The 15,673-nt window shown below is 45.5% G+C and overlaps 1 protein-coding gene across 1 annotated transcript; it reads left to right on the top strand.

Moving 5' to 3' along the window:
* Window positions 1-4,427: 4,427 nt before the first annotated feature.
* On the top strand, window positions 4,428-14,062 carry LOC118940345 (protein phosphatase 1 regulatory subunit 29-like). Its single transcript, XM_036949177.1, has 4 exons — window positions 4,428-5,008; window positions 6,058-6,207; window positions 8,799-9,796; window positions 10,094-14,062. The coding sequence occupies exons 1-4, from the start codon at window positions 4,784-4,786 to the stop codon at window positions 11,688-11,690; spliced, it is 2,970 nt and encodes a 989-aa protein (XP_036805072.1). The 5' UTR covers window positions 4,428-4,783; the 3' UTR covers window positions 11,691-14,062.
* Window positions 14,063-15,673: the final 1,611 nt, after the last annotated feature.

Below are 15,673 nucleotides of genomic sequence, written 5' to 3'. Positions count from 1 at the left end.
TCTGTGGTCACGTGGGTTGCATCAGCCAGGCTAGGATCACAGCCAGGCTAGGACCACAGCCAGGCTATGACCACAGCCAGGCTATGACCACAGCCAGGCTAGGACCACAGCCAAGCTAGGACCACAGCCAGGCTAGGACTACAGCCAGGCTAGGACCACAGCCAGGCTAGGACCACAGCCAGGCTAGGACCACAGCCAGGCTAGGACCACAGCCAGGCTAGGACCACAGCCAGGCTAGGACCACAGCCAGGCTAGGACCACAGCCAGACTATGACCACAGCCAGGCTAGGACCACAGCCAGGCTAGGACCACAGCCAGGCTAGGACCACAGCCAGGCTAGGACCACAGCCAGGCTAGGACCACAGCCAGGTTAGGACCACAGCCAGGCTAGGACCACAGCCAGGCTAGGACCACAGCCAGACTAGGACCACAGAGGCAAATTGCTATTTTATATGTGGCGTAATACCTTTACCGAGCTATGGAAGCCTATCAGGGTCAAAGGCAAATTGACAGTCTCTGATCGGGGAATTGAATTGTCGATATCAATTTCACAGCCTGACAGAGAGTTGGAAAGAGAGATAATATGTGTCTCTCTCTCTGTGTGTGTGTGTGTGTGTGTGTGTGTGTGTGTGTGTGTGTGTGTGTGTGTGTGTGTGTGTGTGTGTGTGTGTGTGTGTGTGTGTGTGTGTGTGTGTGTGTGTGTGTGTGTGTGTGTGTGTGTGTGTGTGTGGCACTGAGAGTTGGGTGTCAGTAGCCAAAATGAGAGGTGACCGGGATCTGAATTAGGTGCACGCTGTGGAGATGAGAAGAGCAGACGACAATTAGGGACGGACCAATACAATAGGATTGGTTCCTACACTCTTAAGTGGATTCTTTTGCACTGTCCTGAAAAGGTCAGTGGATATGGATGTGTCCCAAATCTCTTAACAGGCTCCCTTGCCTCCACCACACACTCATGTAAAGTAGGGAGGATCAGAATGAATTCCACCACATTATCGTCACCTGTTAAGTATTCCCAGATCAGATCATTTCTTGAGGATATGGTTCCATTGGATCAATGCCCACTGTTCTGTCAGTCACTTTGCATTGAAGCATCTGCTAAACGGCCACATTATGATGTAGCCAAGGAGGTCCAGCTGTTTCAGACCAACGGGATTTACGGATAAAGAACTTCTCTGCAGTTTGAGAGTAGAGGACGGCGTGAGTAAAGTGTGTGTGTGTAGCTTAGTCTTTTCTTCAATTGCATATTAACACCACATTTATGCACTCCAGCGAAGTGTGGTTAAGTGTTTGTCAACATTCAGTTACAACACACACACACACACACACACACACACACACACGCACACACACACACACACACACGCACACACACACACACACACACACACACACACACACACACACACACACACACACACACACACACACGCACACACACACCACTTATCATGAGTGGTTAATGGTGCTTGTCTAGGCTCCTTTGAACCCCTCTGCATATGTGTCTTAAACTGGCTCTTAAAGATAAACACTGTGTGTGTGTGTGGCTCTCACAGATTAACAGTGGGAATACAAATATCAATTGGTTTTTGGTATAAAACAACAGAAGAACATAAGGCCTGTCCTAGAAAATGAGCTCTCGAGTGGTGCAGCGGTCTAAGGCACTGCATCTCAGTGCTAGAGGCGTCACTACAGACCCTGGTTCAATCCCGGGCTGTATCACAACCAGCCGTGAGCGCACAATTGGCCCAGCGTCGTCCGGGTTAGGGGAGGGTTTTGCCGGGGTAGGCAGTCATTGTAAAATAAGACTTTGTTCTTAACTGACTTGCCTGGTTAAGTAACATTTTTAAAATAGGGCCTATTCCCTTATTTATTTAACCAGGATAGTTCACTCAAAAAACTATATTTAACTAGTCAAGTCAGTTAAGAACAAGTTCTTATCTACATTGATGGCCTACCAAAAGGCAAAAGGCCACTGGGGACTGGGGCAGGGATTCAAAATACAAATAAAAATACAGGACAAGAGAGACACAACACTACATAAGGAGAGACAACAACACAGCATGGCAGCAACACAACATGACAACAACATGGTAGCATCACAACATGGCAGCAGCACAACATGGTATCAGCACAAAACATGGTACAAACATTAGTGGGCACAGACAACAGCACAAAGGGCAAGAAGGTGGAGACAACAATACATCACACAAAGCAGCCACAACTGTCAGTAAGAGTGGTCATGATTGAGTCTTTGAATGAAGAGATGGAGATAAAACTGTCCAGTTTGAGTGTTTGTGGCAGCTTGTTCCAGTCGCTAGCTGCAGCGAACTGAAAAGACGAGCGACCCAGTGATGTGTGTGCTCTGGGGACCTTTAACAGAATGTGACGCAGAACAGGTGTTGTATGTGGAGGATGAGGGCTGCAGTAGATATCTCAGCATGGGTAAGCTGGTCATCTGAATCTGGGTTAGTTTGGCAGCTGTGGTGAAAGAGGAGTGATTACGATAGAGGAAACCAAGTCTAGATGTAACTTTAGCCTGCAGCTTTGATATGTGCTGAGATAAGGATAAGGACGCCTAGCCAGTAACACCTGCTTTCCAATGACTCCTACACTGAACAGTCAACATGGTTCCTGTGTTATAGTAGTGTCATTTCATCGGTGTGACTGGGAGACATTATGTGATTTTGTAGAAAAAATGAAACCAGTGGAACTGCCAAAATAAAGGAAACACCAACATAAAGTGTCTTAATAGGGCGTTGGGGCACCACGAGACAGAACAGCTTCAGTGCACCGTAGATTCTACCAGTGTCTAACCTGGTCCCTCGTGTAATTTCATTGGCATGACTATAGATACATTACACTTTTTTTTTTTGGGGGGGGGGATTAACATTGTAAAACCCATTTAAATGTAAGTGATATGGCATACACAAAACAGTGAACCTTGTCCTGTGTGTTTGTGTCATTTCATTGGCATGGTTAGATACATTACAAAATATGGTTTAGGAAAAGTGACGTTGAAAATGGAAAATCCATTTGAATTGCTTTAGCTGTAATGCATACGCTTTAGTATGGATTACATCCTAACCCACGTTAATCCATCAGGAGAAACACACGCACGCACGCACACGCACGCACGCACACACACACACACACATATTGATCCAGCAGAGAAATGCAGTAAACCGCTGTGTCGTGCCTTGCTGCCTGCAAGACACTTTCTTCTCCACTTTCTCCTCTTTTTTAGTCCTCTTTCTCACTCCTTTATTCCCATTTAGCCCTCTTTCTCACTCCTTTATTCCCATTTAGTCCTCTTTCTCACTCCTTTATTCCCATTTAGTCCTCTTTCTCACTCCTTTATTCCCATTTAGTCCTCTTTCTCACTCCTTTATTCCCATTTAGTCCTCTTTCTCACTCCTTTATTCCCATTTAGTCCTCTTTCTCACTCCTTTATTCCCATTTAGTCCTCTTTCTCACTCCTTTATTCTCATTTAGTCCTCTTTCTCACTCCTTTATTCCCATTTAGTCCTCTTTCTCACTCCTTTATTCCCATTTAGTCCTCTTTCTCACTCCTTTATTCCCATTTAGTCCTCTTTCTCACTCCTTTATTCCCATTTAGTCCTCTTTCTCACTCCTATATTCCCATTTAGTCCCTCTTTCATCTCCCTTAATTCCTTAAAAAATCGTAGATGATAGCTTTATTGTTTTTCTGTATTGTAGAGCACAGAAGCTCTATAACTGAATTGTGAAAGGCTTGTAAACAATGGAGAATGGTTATGAAATTAGATTTGATTGTTTTAGGGTTTTTAACATTTACATATTTATTGGTGAGTAGTATGCTAATGTGTTTGCAGCAGAACGGCAATTCGATGATGCTGTGTGTGTGTGTCTGTGTGTGTTTGTCTCTGCGTCATGCATTTGGTTTTATACGTTTGAATAATATTACTTGTGGGAAAGGCTTGTTATTACGAAATGTCTAAATCTATGTTCATCTTCTTTAGTAGTAAATTGAATAATCATCATTGCTAATGGATATTTCAGTGTATCACGTTACCTTGAAGTGATGGCATATCTTCATTTTTTTCATTATGTCTCTTTTACACAGATCATTTTGAAACCAGACCTAAAGTCAATTAATTAGATATCCTCGGGGAATACGTGAAAGGGATTAACAATTTGTATTATTTTGTCATTAGCTGTTTTAATGCAGATGTTTTAATGCAGTCTGTTTTTTCTAATTTTTTTCTCCTGCCTCTCTCTCTCTCTCTCTCTCTCTCTCTCTCTCTCTCTCTCTCTCTCTCTCTCTCTCTCTCTCTCTCTCTCTCTCTCTCTCTCTCTCTCTCTCTCTCTCTCTCTCTCTCTCTCTCTCTCTCTCTCTCTCTCTCTCTCTCTCTCTCTCTCTCTCTCTCTCTCTCTCACAGGTTCTCTGCCAAACTGAAAGGGAGTTTTCCTCCATCTCTGTCGCTGAGGGAAGCGGTCATTAGGGGCCATGAGTTGTTGCTGGGGCTACCGTCATTGTATCCCTCCGACGCAGAACACTTAAAATGGGGTCTATGTTACCAGCTACCATGGCCGCCAAGCGGCAAGCCATGCTCTAATCGCCTAGGCAACAACCTTTCTGTGACCTACGACTTCCTGTCTCTACTTCCTGCTCTGGCCACACCCCTTCCTTACCTGTCGCCCAACCTGATTTCAAACTTGCCTGCTTCCTTTCCTAATATTCTCCCCTTTCTCTTGTTTTCTTAATAAGATAACCCCTCCTATCCTCCCTTCCTCCCTAACCATGGCCAACAGGTTTCTCCACCTCCCCTCCATCCCGCTCTCCCTATCCCTCTCACCATCCATCTTCCTCTACCTTCTCCCCCCATTACTTCTTCTCCTCCACCTCCCTGTGTCCGTCCGGGGGGACTGCTGGCTGATCGAGGGGGATAAAGGCTACGTGTGGCTGGCCATCTGCAGTCAGAACCAGCCCCCGTACGAGACCATCCCCCAGCACATCAACAATACGGTACTGTTATGTTCTATATTATAGTTTGTATATATTATGCTATACTATTATGCTATACAGCCTACCCCTAGCAGTAATTAGAACATATGTCATTTTAATTGCAATGCTGGTTTTACTCACTGGGGTGTTCCTTTTCAACTACCGAATAACATCACCAAGAGTTAGCACAATATAGAATTGAAACAGTAGTGGGGCTGGAATAGAGCCTTGAGGGACACTGAAACATACCTTACTTTTCAACCACCGTAGTTCATATGTCCCATAAGAACCACCATAGTTTGGCAAAGCTAAAACTGAATGTTTTGTTTATGCTAGCTTACAAATACTAGCTCACTGTTTTGCTATAATACCTCACTGTTTTGCTATAATAGCTCACTGTTTTGCTATAATACCTCACTGTTTTGCTATAATACCTCACTGTTTTGCTATAATAGCTCACTGTTTTGCTATAATACCTCACTGTTTTGCTATAATAGCACACTGTTTTGTTATAATAGCTCACTGTTTTGCTATAATAGCTCACTGTTTTGTTATAATAGCTCACTGTTTTGCTATAATAGCTCACTGTTTTGCTATAATAGCTCACTGTTTTGCTATAATAGCTCACTGTTTTGCTATAATAGCTCACTGTTTTGCTATAATAGCTCACTGTTTTGCTATAATAGCTCACTGTTTTGCTATAATAGCTCACTGTTTTGCTATAATAGCTCACTGTTTTGCTATAATAGCTCACTGTTTTGCTATAATAGCACACTGTTTTGCTATAATAGCACACTGTTTTGCTATACTCCTTGTTGAGCTGTTTGATGAAAAAAAGTCTAGTTCTTTTCAATAAAAAATTATTTGATTTATTTGACCATTTGAAAAACACAATTCAACCGCGTGGATACAATGCATTTATAAAAGTTTATAACTTATTTCCATTGTGGTCCTCTTTCAACCCAATTTTCAACAGAAATGCAAAGCTAACACTAAATGTTTTCTTATGCTAGCTCGTGAATGCCGAGCCGTTTGATATTAAACAAGTTCTCGTTCTGTCAACACAACAGGTCCATGACCTGAGGCTGAATGAGAACAAGCTGAAAGCAGTGCTATTCCACTCCATGTATCGCTTCACCAACCTGACAGACCTCAACCTCACCAAGAACGAGATCTCTTACATAGAGGACGGGGCCTTTACCCATCAGGCCAACCTACAGGTAAGGGATTTGATTGGTTGGTTGATGTGTTGAGATGAAGGGATTTGATTGGTTATTTGTTTGATTCGTTGGTTGGTTGGTTGATAAAGAGATCTTTCACATAGAGGACATGGCTTTCACCCATCAGGCCAACCTACAGGTCTTTGGTTTGATTGTTTGGTTGGTTGGTTGATTGGTTAGTTGGTTGGATGACAATGAGATCTCTTACTTCAGGGATGGGCAACTCCTCTGGGGCCTGATTGGTGTCACCCTTTTGCCCAGCCCCAGTTCACATGCAGTAACTTTGGAAAGCATTCAGACTCTTTGACTATTTCCACTTTTTTTAACGTTACAGCCTTATTCTCAACTTGATTAAATTATTTTTTTGCCTCATCCATTTACACACAATACCCCATAATGACAAAGCAAAAATAGGTTTTTAGAAATGTATGCTAATTTATAAAAATAAAAAAATGTCACATTTACATAAGTATTCAGAGTCTTCTTGGGTATGATGCTATAAGCTTGGCACACCTGTATTTGGGGAGTTTCTCCCATTCTTCTCTGCAGATCCTCTCAAGCTCTGTCAGGTTGGATGGGCAGAGTCACTGCACAGCTATTTTCAGGTTTCTCCAGAGATGGTCGATCGGGTTCAAGTCCGGGCTCTGGCTGTGTCACTCAAGGACATTCAGAGACTTGTCCTGAAGCCACTCCTGCGTTGTCTTGGCTGTGTGCTTAGGGTCGTTGTCCTGTTGGAAGGTGAACCTTCGCCCCAGTCTGAGGTCCTGAGCACTATGGAGCAGGTTTTCATCAAGGATATCTCTGTACTTTGCTCCGTTGGTCTTTTCCTCGGTCGTCCCAGTCCCTGCTGCTGAAAAACATCCCCACAGCATGATGCTGCCACCACCATGCTTAGGGATGACGTTCTACCGTAGGGATGATGTTCCACCGTGGGGATGACGTTCCACCGTAGGGATGACGTTCCACCGTAGGGATGATGTTCCACCGTAGGGATGATGTTCCACCGTAGGGATGACGTTCCTCCAGACGTGACACTTGGCATTCAGGCCAAAGAGTTCAATCTTGGTTTCATCAGACCAGAGAGTCTTGTTTCTGATAGTCTGAGAGTCCTTTAGGTACATTTTGGCAAACTCCAAGCGGGCTGTCATTTACTTTATACTGAGGAGTGGCTTCTGTCTGGCCACTCTACCATAGATACTTGATTGGTGGAGTGCTGCAGAGATGATTGTCCTTCTGGAAGGTTTTTCCATCTCCACAGAGGAACTTTGGAGCTCTTAGTTGTTCTAAATGCACTTCTTTCATTTAAGAATGGTGGAGGCCACTGTGTTCTTGGGGACCTTCAATGCTGCAGACATTTTGTTGGTACCTTTCCCCAGATCTGTGCCTCGACACAATCCTCTCTCGGATTTCTACAGACAATTCCTTTGACCTCATGGCCTGGTCTTTGCTCTGACATGCATGGTCAACTTTGTGACCTTATATAGACAGGTGTGTGCCTTTCCAAAGCATGTCCAATCAATTGAATTACCACAGGTGGACTAAAAGTTGTAGAAACATCTCAAGGATGATCAATGGAAACAGGATGCACCTGAGCTCAATTTCGAGTCTCATAGAAAAGGGTCTGAATACTTATGTAAATAAGGTACGTCTGTTTTCATTTTTAAGACATTTGCAAAATTTCAAAAAATCTATTTTTGCCTTGTCATTATGGGGTATTTTGTGTAGAAGGCTGAGGATTTTATTTGATCAATTTTAGAATAAAGTTGTAATGTAACCAAATGTGGAAAAAGTCAAGGGGTCTGAGTACTTTCCGAAAGCACTGTACCTGACCCAAATAGTCAGTTAATCTGTTTAGAATGCAATCAGTATAATCAGCTGTGTTCGCTAGAGATGGGGAAAAGTGTGAAGCCACTCCGGCCCCTGAGGACTGGAGTTTCCCCATCCCTGTCTTACATAGAGGATGGGGATTTCACTGATCAGGCAAACCCACCTGTCAGGGAGGAGTGGCTGTTTGATTGGTTGATTGTTTGGTTGTTGGCTTGATTGGTCGACTGGTTTATTGATGAATTCGATTGACTGATTTTACTTTACTTACTTTAATGCGTGTTAAGGTTTTACATGAATACAAAACCATTTAGGGTAAACACAATAAGTCAAAAGGAAAATCTCAAACAATCCCCTCTTCTCCATGTTATAGATCAATAGTTTGACCAGTGTGTTATGTAAGTGATTTGAGAAAGCCAAATATTTACTGTATTTCCCTTGTGCTCCCTTCATCGGACTGGTTACTGGAACTCTTCCCCAAGATGAAACCCTTCTCCAGCTTCATTTAACAGCCCAAGCACATGGAAGCCATTTTCATTAGATCCAGAGTCCATGGCACACAGGGATGTTGCTATTTGTACTTACTAAGATGGAGGAGAGCCCAAGTACTTACTGTATTGCCATTGTGGTCCCTTCTAATCCTACGTCCTCCACCTTTTCTCCATGCAGTGCACTAATTCCAGAAGCAGTCTTTTCATAGGGAACATGCTGTCATTTGAGATGCCAAAGTCTTACTGTTTCTCCATTGTGGTCTCCTCTCATCCCAGGTCCTCCAGTTGGGTTACAACAAGCTGACCAACCTGACAGAGGGGGTGATGCGAGGCCTGGGCCGCTTGCAGTGCCTCTTCCTCCAGCACAACCTCATCGAGGTCATTGACAACAAAGCATTCGAGGAGTCCAGCTCCAGCCTCAGCAGCATCGACCTCTCGTCCAATAAGCTGGCCCGGATCGATCCGTCAACGTTCACCGTGCTAAACCGGTTAATGGTCTGCGAGCTGGCAGGAAATCCTTTCCATTGTGGATGTGATCTGTATAGTTTTCTTACTTGGTTGGAGGCATTTAATAACGTGACACATACATACGACAGGCTGCAGTGCGAGACCCCCGGCGAGCTGTTTCTCTACCCGCTCCTGAGCCCCGTGGCCGGGCACGGGCGCAGCGCTCGCACCATGCTCGCCACCATCTGTCGCGATGGCATGATCATACCCGGGATCACGTCTCAACCCGGCACCGACTGGGAGGGCTCCGGGATGGGCCCGGAGATGGACGGCCGGGCCGGACCGTATCATCAGCCGACAGCGTCGTCCACGGCTGACCCCAACTTCAACCCCAGCATCAAACTCCAATGGGTCACTCTGTCTGCAGCCAAGCTGTTGGTCCAGATCCCTAAACCATACAGCAAGATGTACGTCCTGGTTCAATACAACCAGAGCTTCGTCTCGGACATCCAGAACCTCAAGGAGAAGAAGGAGAAGGTGACGTTGGTGGACCTCAAACCTCACACCAACTACACCTACTGCGTAGTGTCTATAAGTAAAAACCAGCGCAACAACCACACGTGCATCTTCTTCGCCACGCGAGAGGCTGGCCCTGACGACCACCACGCCAACCCGTCAACCATGACGCATTACATCATAACGATCCTGGGGTGTCTGCTGGGGATGGTGATCGTGCTCGGGCTCGTCTACTACTGCCTGAGGAAGCGTCGGATGCAGGAGGAGAAGGAGAAGGCGATCAGCGTGAAGAAGACCATCTTGGAGATGCGGTATGAGGGACAATGTGTTATTTAGGTTGTTGAAACCCCAGCTCTTTATTCTATGTTATTTGACATTTTTTACTCATCTCTTTTATAGCCTTGTTGTTTTTTATTATTCTCTCTCATTCCATTTTATGGAATGGTTTGTGATTTAAATGCACTTTAATTAATTGAAGTTTGATTCGAGGTTTGAATAACTTGGGACTCATAGGTAGATACGATGCACCTGAATTGCATACAGCTATTTTACCTGAGATGTAAAAATATTTTATTCTTATGGATTTTATCCTTGTATTTTATTTCCAGGTATGGACCGGAGGCTGCAGCACAGGCAGCTAACGACCCGGCAGCCATGCAGCATCTCCAGGAACAGGCCCAGAACCAGGGGCACCACGGAGGTCACCTCCACGGAGGAGGGGGTGGCGGGGGTAATAAACTTCCCCCCTCCACCTCCTCCAGCTCCGGCATGCTCCACGGTTCGGCCAACACCACCTCCTCCCGCCTCTCGACGCTCCCCCAAGTGGAGAAGATGGCCACAGCGTTCGGTGAAGCCATGGCAACCAATAAAGGGAATTATATGGACGTGAGGACTGGGGCAGGATTATCGGGAGACGGGGGAGGATTATTACTGGCAGGGGGAGGAGGAGGAGGGGGAGAGGCGATACTGGTGGATATGCGAGGCATCAACGGTTGCAGTGAAGACGGAATGGACGTTGGGAATGATTCGGATGACGACGGGCACGGATCTGCGTCGGAGATCTCGACGATCGCCATGGAGGTCGACAAAGTCAACCAGATTATCAACAACTGTATCGACGCGCTCAAGCTCGACTCCCTTGTTGCCACGACAACATCTGGCGACAACCCTACTTCTCCTCCACCTGCTTGTATCAACTCCCTCGCTCGGAACCTCATCCCCCTCTCCCAAGGCCTCGCTGACACCTGCCAGATGCTCGCCTCCTCTCCCAAAATCCATGCCCCTCCCGCGATGACCCCCGTTCCCCTCGTCATGCCCCTCTCGGAGCGTCCCGGAATCAGCGGAGGGGGGTTTCTCTCGCCACCCTACAGGGACCCACCACCGGCGAACGCCGTACGACCCTTACAGAGGCAGCTGAGCGATACAGGTGTGGTGGTCATGGGTGCTGGGAAGAACCGATGTAGCGTGTCCTTGGCTGGAGGATCCATGAAGAGCACCAGGGTCTTCAGTCTGGATGTCCCGGAGCCCCGCAGCCCGGGGCCCAACTCCTGCCCTCCATACCCAGAGAAGGGGAGCCCTGTTGGGTGTGGGGAAACCATGGAGAGGCTCCCTCTTGTGGGTGGAAATGGTAGTGGTTGTGGTAGTGGTGGTGATGGAAACGGGATGGGTTGTGGTGGTGGGAACGGAATGGGAGGAGGGGTTAATGAAGGTGGGGTGAATGTCAATGGAGGTGGGGTGGGTTGCGGAGGGGGAGGAAGAGGAGGGGGAGGCCCGGGAAAGCAGCAGCAGCATCATCATCTGGAGGTACATCCAGACTACCACTGTTCTGAGCACAGGCACTCCTTCCCCGCCCTCTACTATGAGGGAGCCAACGACTCCCCCTCTCCCTCCCCATCCCAGAAGGCCTCCTTCCTCAAACCCCTGGGACGTACCAAAAGGGACCCTGCCGCCTACTCCCAGCTTTCCCCTTCCCGGCACCACAACTACTCCGGCTACTCCTCCAGCCCCGAATATTCCTCGGAAAACACCCTTCGAATCTGGGAGAGGTTCCGGCCACACAAGAAAGGCCCTCGCGACCCTCGCGAAGAGGCGACGTATATCGCTGCAGGCCACGCCTTGAGGAAGAAGGTTCAGTTTGCGAAAGACGAGGACCTCCATGATATCCTCGACTACTGGAAGGGGGTGTCGGCCCAGCAGAAGCTGTGAGAGATAAGGAAGAGGTGTAACCTAGAGGATGGCATACAGAAGGAGAAGACAGTGATGTCATAATTCTCCCAGACAGTGAATGGACCTGAATGACACAACTACAACTGTTGGCTCCCATGTGTACTTCCTGGTCTCTTTTATGACATCATCTGTCTTCTCATTCTTTAACTTATCCTAGGGTGTTATAACAGCAGACTCTGACAGGGGATGAGGAGGATAGTAGTGGAAGTTATGGGGGAGACATTATGTAGTAGTAGTAGTAGCATGACACGGGGTATTGTTTTTTTTCTACAGTTCCACAATGGAACTACAGGGGTTCCACAATTCTACAAGTCGTTCCACAGAAATTCCACTGTTCCATTGCGGGTTCCATCATGGTTCCACAAGAGTTCCACAGTTTTACAATGGTTCTACAGAGGTTCCAAAGTTCCATAAAGGGTTCTATAATGTCTCTGTAACAGTTCCGTAGGGGTTCTATAGGGGTTCTAGAAGTTTCAAAGTTCTACATGGAGTTCCATAATGGTTCCACACCGAGCTTCTAAGTGGTTCCACATTCTCTTTTTTTCCAGGTTTGGGTAAACAAAAAAACAACAATATATCAGATTTCCTTTTGCCTGGCACTTTGGTCCTTTCAGACTACCATAGAAAGACAGAGCCAGGGTAATGAGGACTCAGTAATGACTGCAGAGTCTTGTCACTAGCAGGTGTCCTAAGACTCATTACAACATATCTCCCAACAACAAGCAGCAGCATTACTCGGCTTAAACCCTGGTCCCTTAAACAGCACAGCTCATAATCCCATCAACATTCAATTCATTCACTAAACACTGGATGCATCCCAAGTGGCACCCTATTCCCTGTTTTCTGCACTACTTTTGACAAGGGCCCACAGGGTTCCCATAGAGTCCTGGTCAAAAGTAGTGAACTATATAGGGAATAGGGTGCCATTTGGGACGCAGAGTCATTTCACTCTGCATACCACCACCTGCCTCCCTAGCAGCGCCATTTAGAGAGATAATTGAAAGGGGATGAGGAATTAGCAGTGTTTGCCTCAATCTCATCTTCTTCCTTCGGAGGAGGGGGGAGAGAGGAGGGAGGATGGAGGGGAGAAGGAGGACAAGGAAGAGGGGGAGGATATTAAGCGATTCTTATCGTGTTAATTGTTCTCGGCTGTAATTAGCCCAGGAACAAAACAGGTGGAGATGCTGGCGTGGGTGGACACACACCGAGAGGTGTGTGTGTGGACGGTGGGAACCAGGCCCTGGAGCCCCTCTCTGTGTTTAGCAGGAGCGTGCTTATCGATTGGAAACACCTACACATGTTTTACAGAGCGTGGCATGCTGATGGGGCGCGCCGCCATTTTGTTTTCTCCTTCTTCTTGGCCTTTTCTATATCAGACATGTGGATTGAGCAGATACATTGCAGTCAGATAGCAAACAAGGAGGAAGGGACGTTTACACACACACACACACACGCACGCACACTCTCCGTGTGTGTGTTCAGATTACTATGAAGTAAGCCATTTTCCAGACCTACTTGCTAACATTTCCCTGGCTTCGAGACAATTTGTTATTTACAGGTATAGCATATTTTTCTTTTGATAAGAAAGTCAAAGCTTCCTTCAGGGGAAGATTAAAATTAGCATTTCAATAGTGCTAGTCATGCAAAAAACACTTTAGGCTGGGTTAGGAGAGGTGGAGAGAGACGAGTGTTGGCTCCCATATTAAAGCAGAAGGTAATCATGTCGGAGTAGAGAGAAGGTTCCTAGCGGAACACACAGACCTCACACAAGAAGGTACAGCTGAAATTAAAGACAATGCTAGTATGGTGATGTTTAGAAAAGCTAGAGTTCGCAAGGGTTCATGGTCTATTTTAGAGGGAGCGAGAGCGTGAGCGAGAGAGAGAGCAAGAGCTAGAGAGGGAGAGTGAGAGAGAGGGAGAGAGAGAGAGAGAGAGAGAGATGGATCTCTATGGAGAGGTCAACGAGATCATATAGCAGAGCCATAGATATAAAGAGTTAGTAAAAAATCTATCTTCAATGTTGGCAGCAAATGTTCCATACAAAAAACATAGTGCCAAATATGCTATTTATAGTGGCAATATGTGAACATAGCCCAATTGTTATATTTTGTATTGGTCTTTTCACATCCGATTTTTTCAGATCCAATCTGGTTTGACAAAATACAAATTAGTGACAAAAAAATATAATAATTGTGTTTCCTGTTTAAACACAGACTCTGCCTGGTTTCTGGTCTATAAGGAGGTGACAGAGGTTATACAGTGCCTTTCAAAAGTATTCACACCCCTTGGCATTTTTCCTATTTTGTTGCATTACAACCTGCAATTTAAATGTATTTTTACTTCGGTTTCATGTAAAGGACATACACAAAATAGTCCAAATTGGTGAACAGAAAAAAAAAAAATTGTTTAAAAAAAATACAAAAATGGTGTGTGAATATGTATTCACCCTCTTTGCTATGAAGCCCCTAAATAAGATCTGGTGCTACCAATTACCTTCAGAAGTCACATAAAGTCCACCTGTCTGCAATCTAAGTGTCACATGATCTGTCATATGATCTCAGTATATATACTTCTGTTCTGAAAGGCTCCAGAGTCTGCAACACCACCAAGCAAGGGGCACCACCAAGCAAGAGGCACTATGAAGACCAAGGAACTCGCCAAACAGGTCAGGGACAAAGTTGTGGAAAAGTACAGATCAGGGTTGGGTTATAAAAGAATATCCGAAGTTTTGAACATCCCACAGAGCACCATTAAATCCATTATTAAAAAAATTGAAGAATTTGGCACCACAACAAACCTGCCAAGAGGGCCGACCCACCAAAACTCACGGACCAGGCAAGGAAGGCATTAATAAGAGAGGCAACAAAGAGACCAAAGATAACCCTGAAGGAGCTGCAAAGCTTCACAGCAGAGATTGGAGTATCTGTCCATAGCACCACTTTAAGCTGTACACTCCACAGAGCTGGGCTTTACGGAAGAGTGTCCAAAAGAAAATAAGCAACATGTTTGTTGTTTGCAAACAGGCATGTGGGAGACTCCCCAAACATATGGAAGAAAGCATTCTGGTCAGATGAGACTAAAATGGAGCTTTTTGGCCATCAAGGAAAACGCTATGTCTGGCGCAAACCCGACACTTCTCATCATCCTAAGAACACCATCCCTACAGTGAAGCATGTTGGTGGCAGCATCATGCTGTGTGGATGTTTTTCATTGGCAGGGACTGGGAAACTGGTCAGAATTGAAGGAATGATGAATGGAGCTAAATACAGGAAAATTCTTGAGGGAAACCTGTTTCAGTCTTCCAGAGATTTGAGACTGGGACGGAGGTTCACCTTCCAGCAGGACAATGACCCTAAGCATACTGCTAAAGCAGATCTTGAGTGGTTTAAGGGGAAACATTTTTAAATGTCTTGGAATGGCCTAGTCAAAGCCCAGACCACAATCCAATTGAGAAGCTTTTGCCTTGAAGTATGTGGCTAGATGTGCCAAGCTTATAGAGACATACCCCAAAAGACTTGCAGCTATAATTGCTGCAAAAGGTGTCTCTAGGGTGAATAGTTATGCATGGTCAAGTTTTCAGCTTTTTTTGTCTTATTTCTTGTTTGTTTCACAATAAAAAATATTTTGAATCTTCAAAGTGGTAGGCATGTTGTGTAAAACAAATTACACAACCCCCTCAAAAATCTATTTTAATTCCAGGTTGTAAGGCAACAAAATAGGAAAAATTCCAGGGGGGTGAATACTTTCGCAAGCCACTGTATTTTAGATTAGTTACATGTCAATTGTGCCCCTCTGCTAACAGAGGAGGGGAGCCTGCTACAGATCAAAATGCTCTCATAACGCGGATACACTGACCAGGGAGATGGTCCATGCTGTTCTCTGAGTGTGCAAACATGGACATTGAATTTTGATAATGTAGATTGAACTTTAAAAAGGGACTTTAAAAAGAGATGTATATATAT

The sequence above is a fragment of the Oncorhynchus mykiss genome, chromosome 17 (assembly GCF_013265735.2).
Source record: "Oncorhynchus mykiss isolate Arlee chromosome 17, USDA_OmykA_1.1, whole genome shotgun sequence".
In the NCBI taxonomy this organism is placed as follows: domain Eukaryota; kingdom Metazoa; phylum Chordata; class Actinopteri; order Salmoniformes; family Salmonidae; genus Oncorhynchus; species Oncorhynchus mykiss.
The sequence above is the reverse complement of the archived record's forward strand: the minus strand, read 5'-3'. Positions and strand labels throughout refer to the sequence as shown.

Coding starts and splice junctions, on each gene's coding strand:
- LOC118940345 (XM_036949177.1), top strand. CDS start 4,784: ATGGCCAACAGGTTTCTCCACCTCCCCTCCATCCCGCTCTCCCTATCC. Junction 6,208..8,798: donor CCCATCAGGCCAACCTACAG/GTAAGGGATTTG, acceptor CTCTCATCCCAG/GTCCTCCAGTTGGGTTACAA. Junction 9,797..10,093: donor AAGACCATCTTGGAGATGCG/GTATGAGGGACA, acceptor TTTTATTTCCAG/GTATGGACCGGAGGCTGCAG.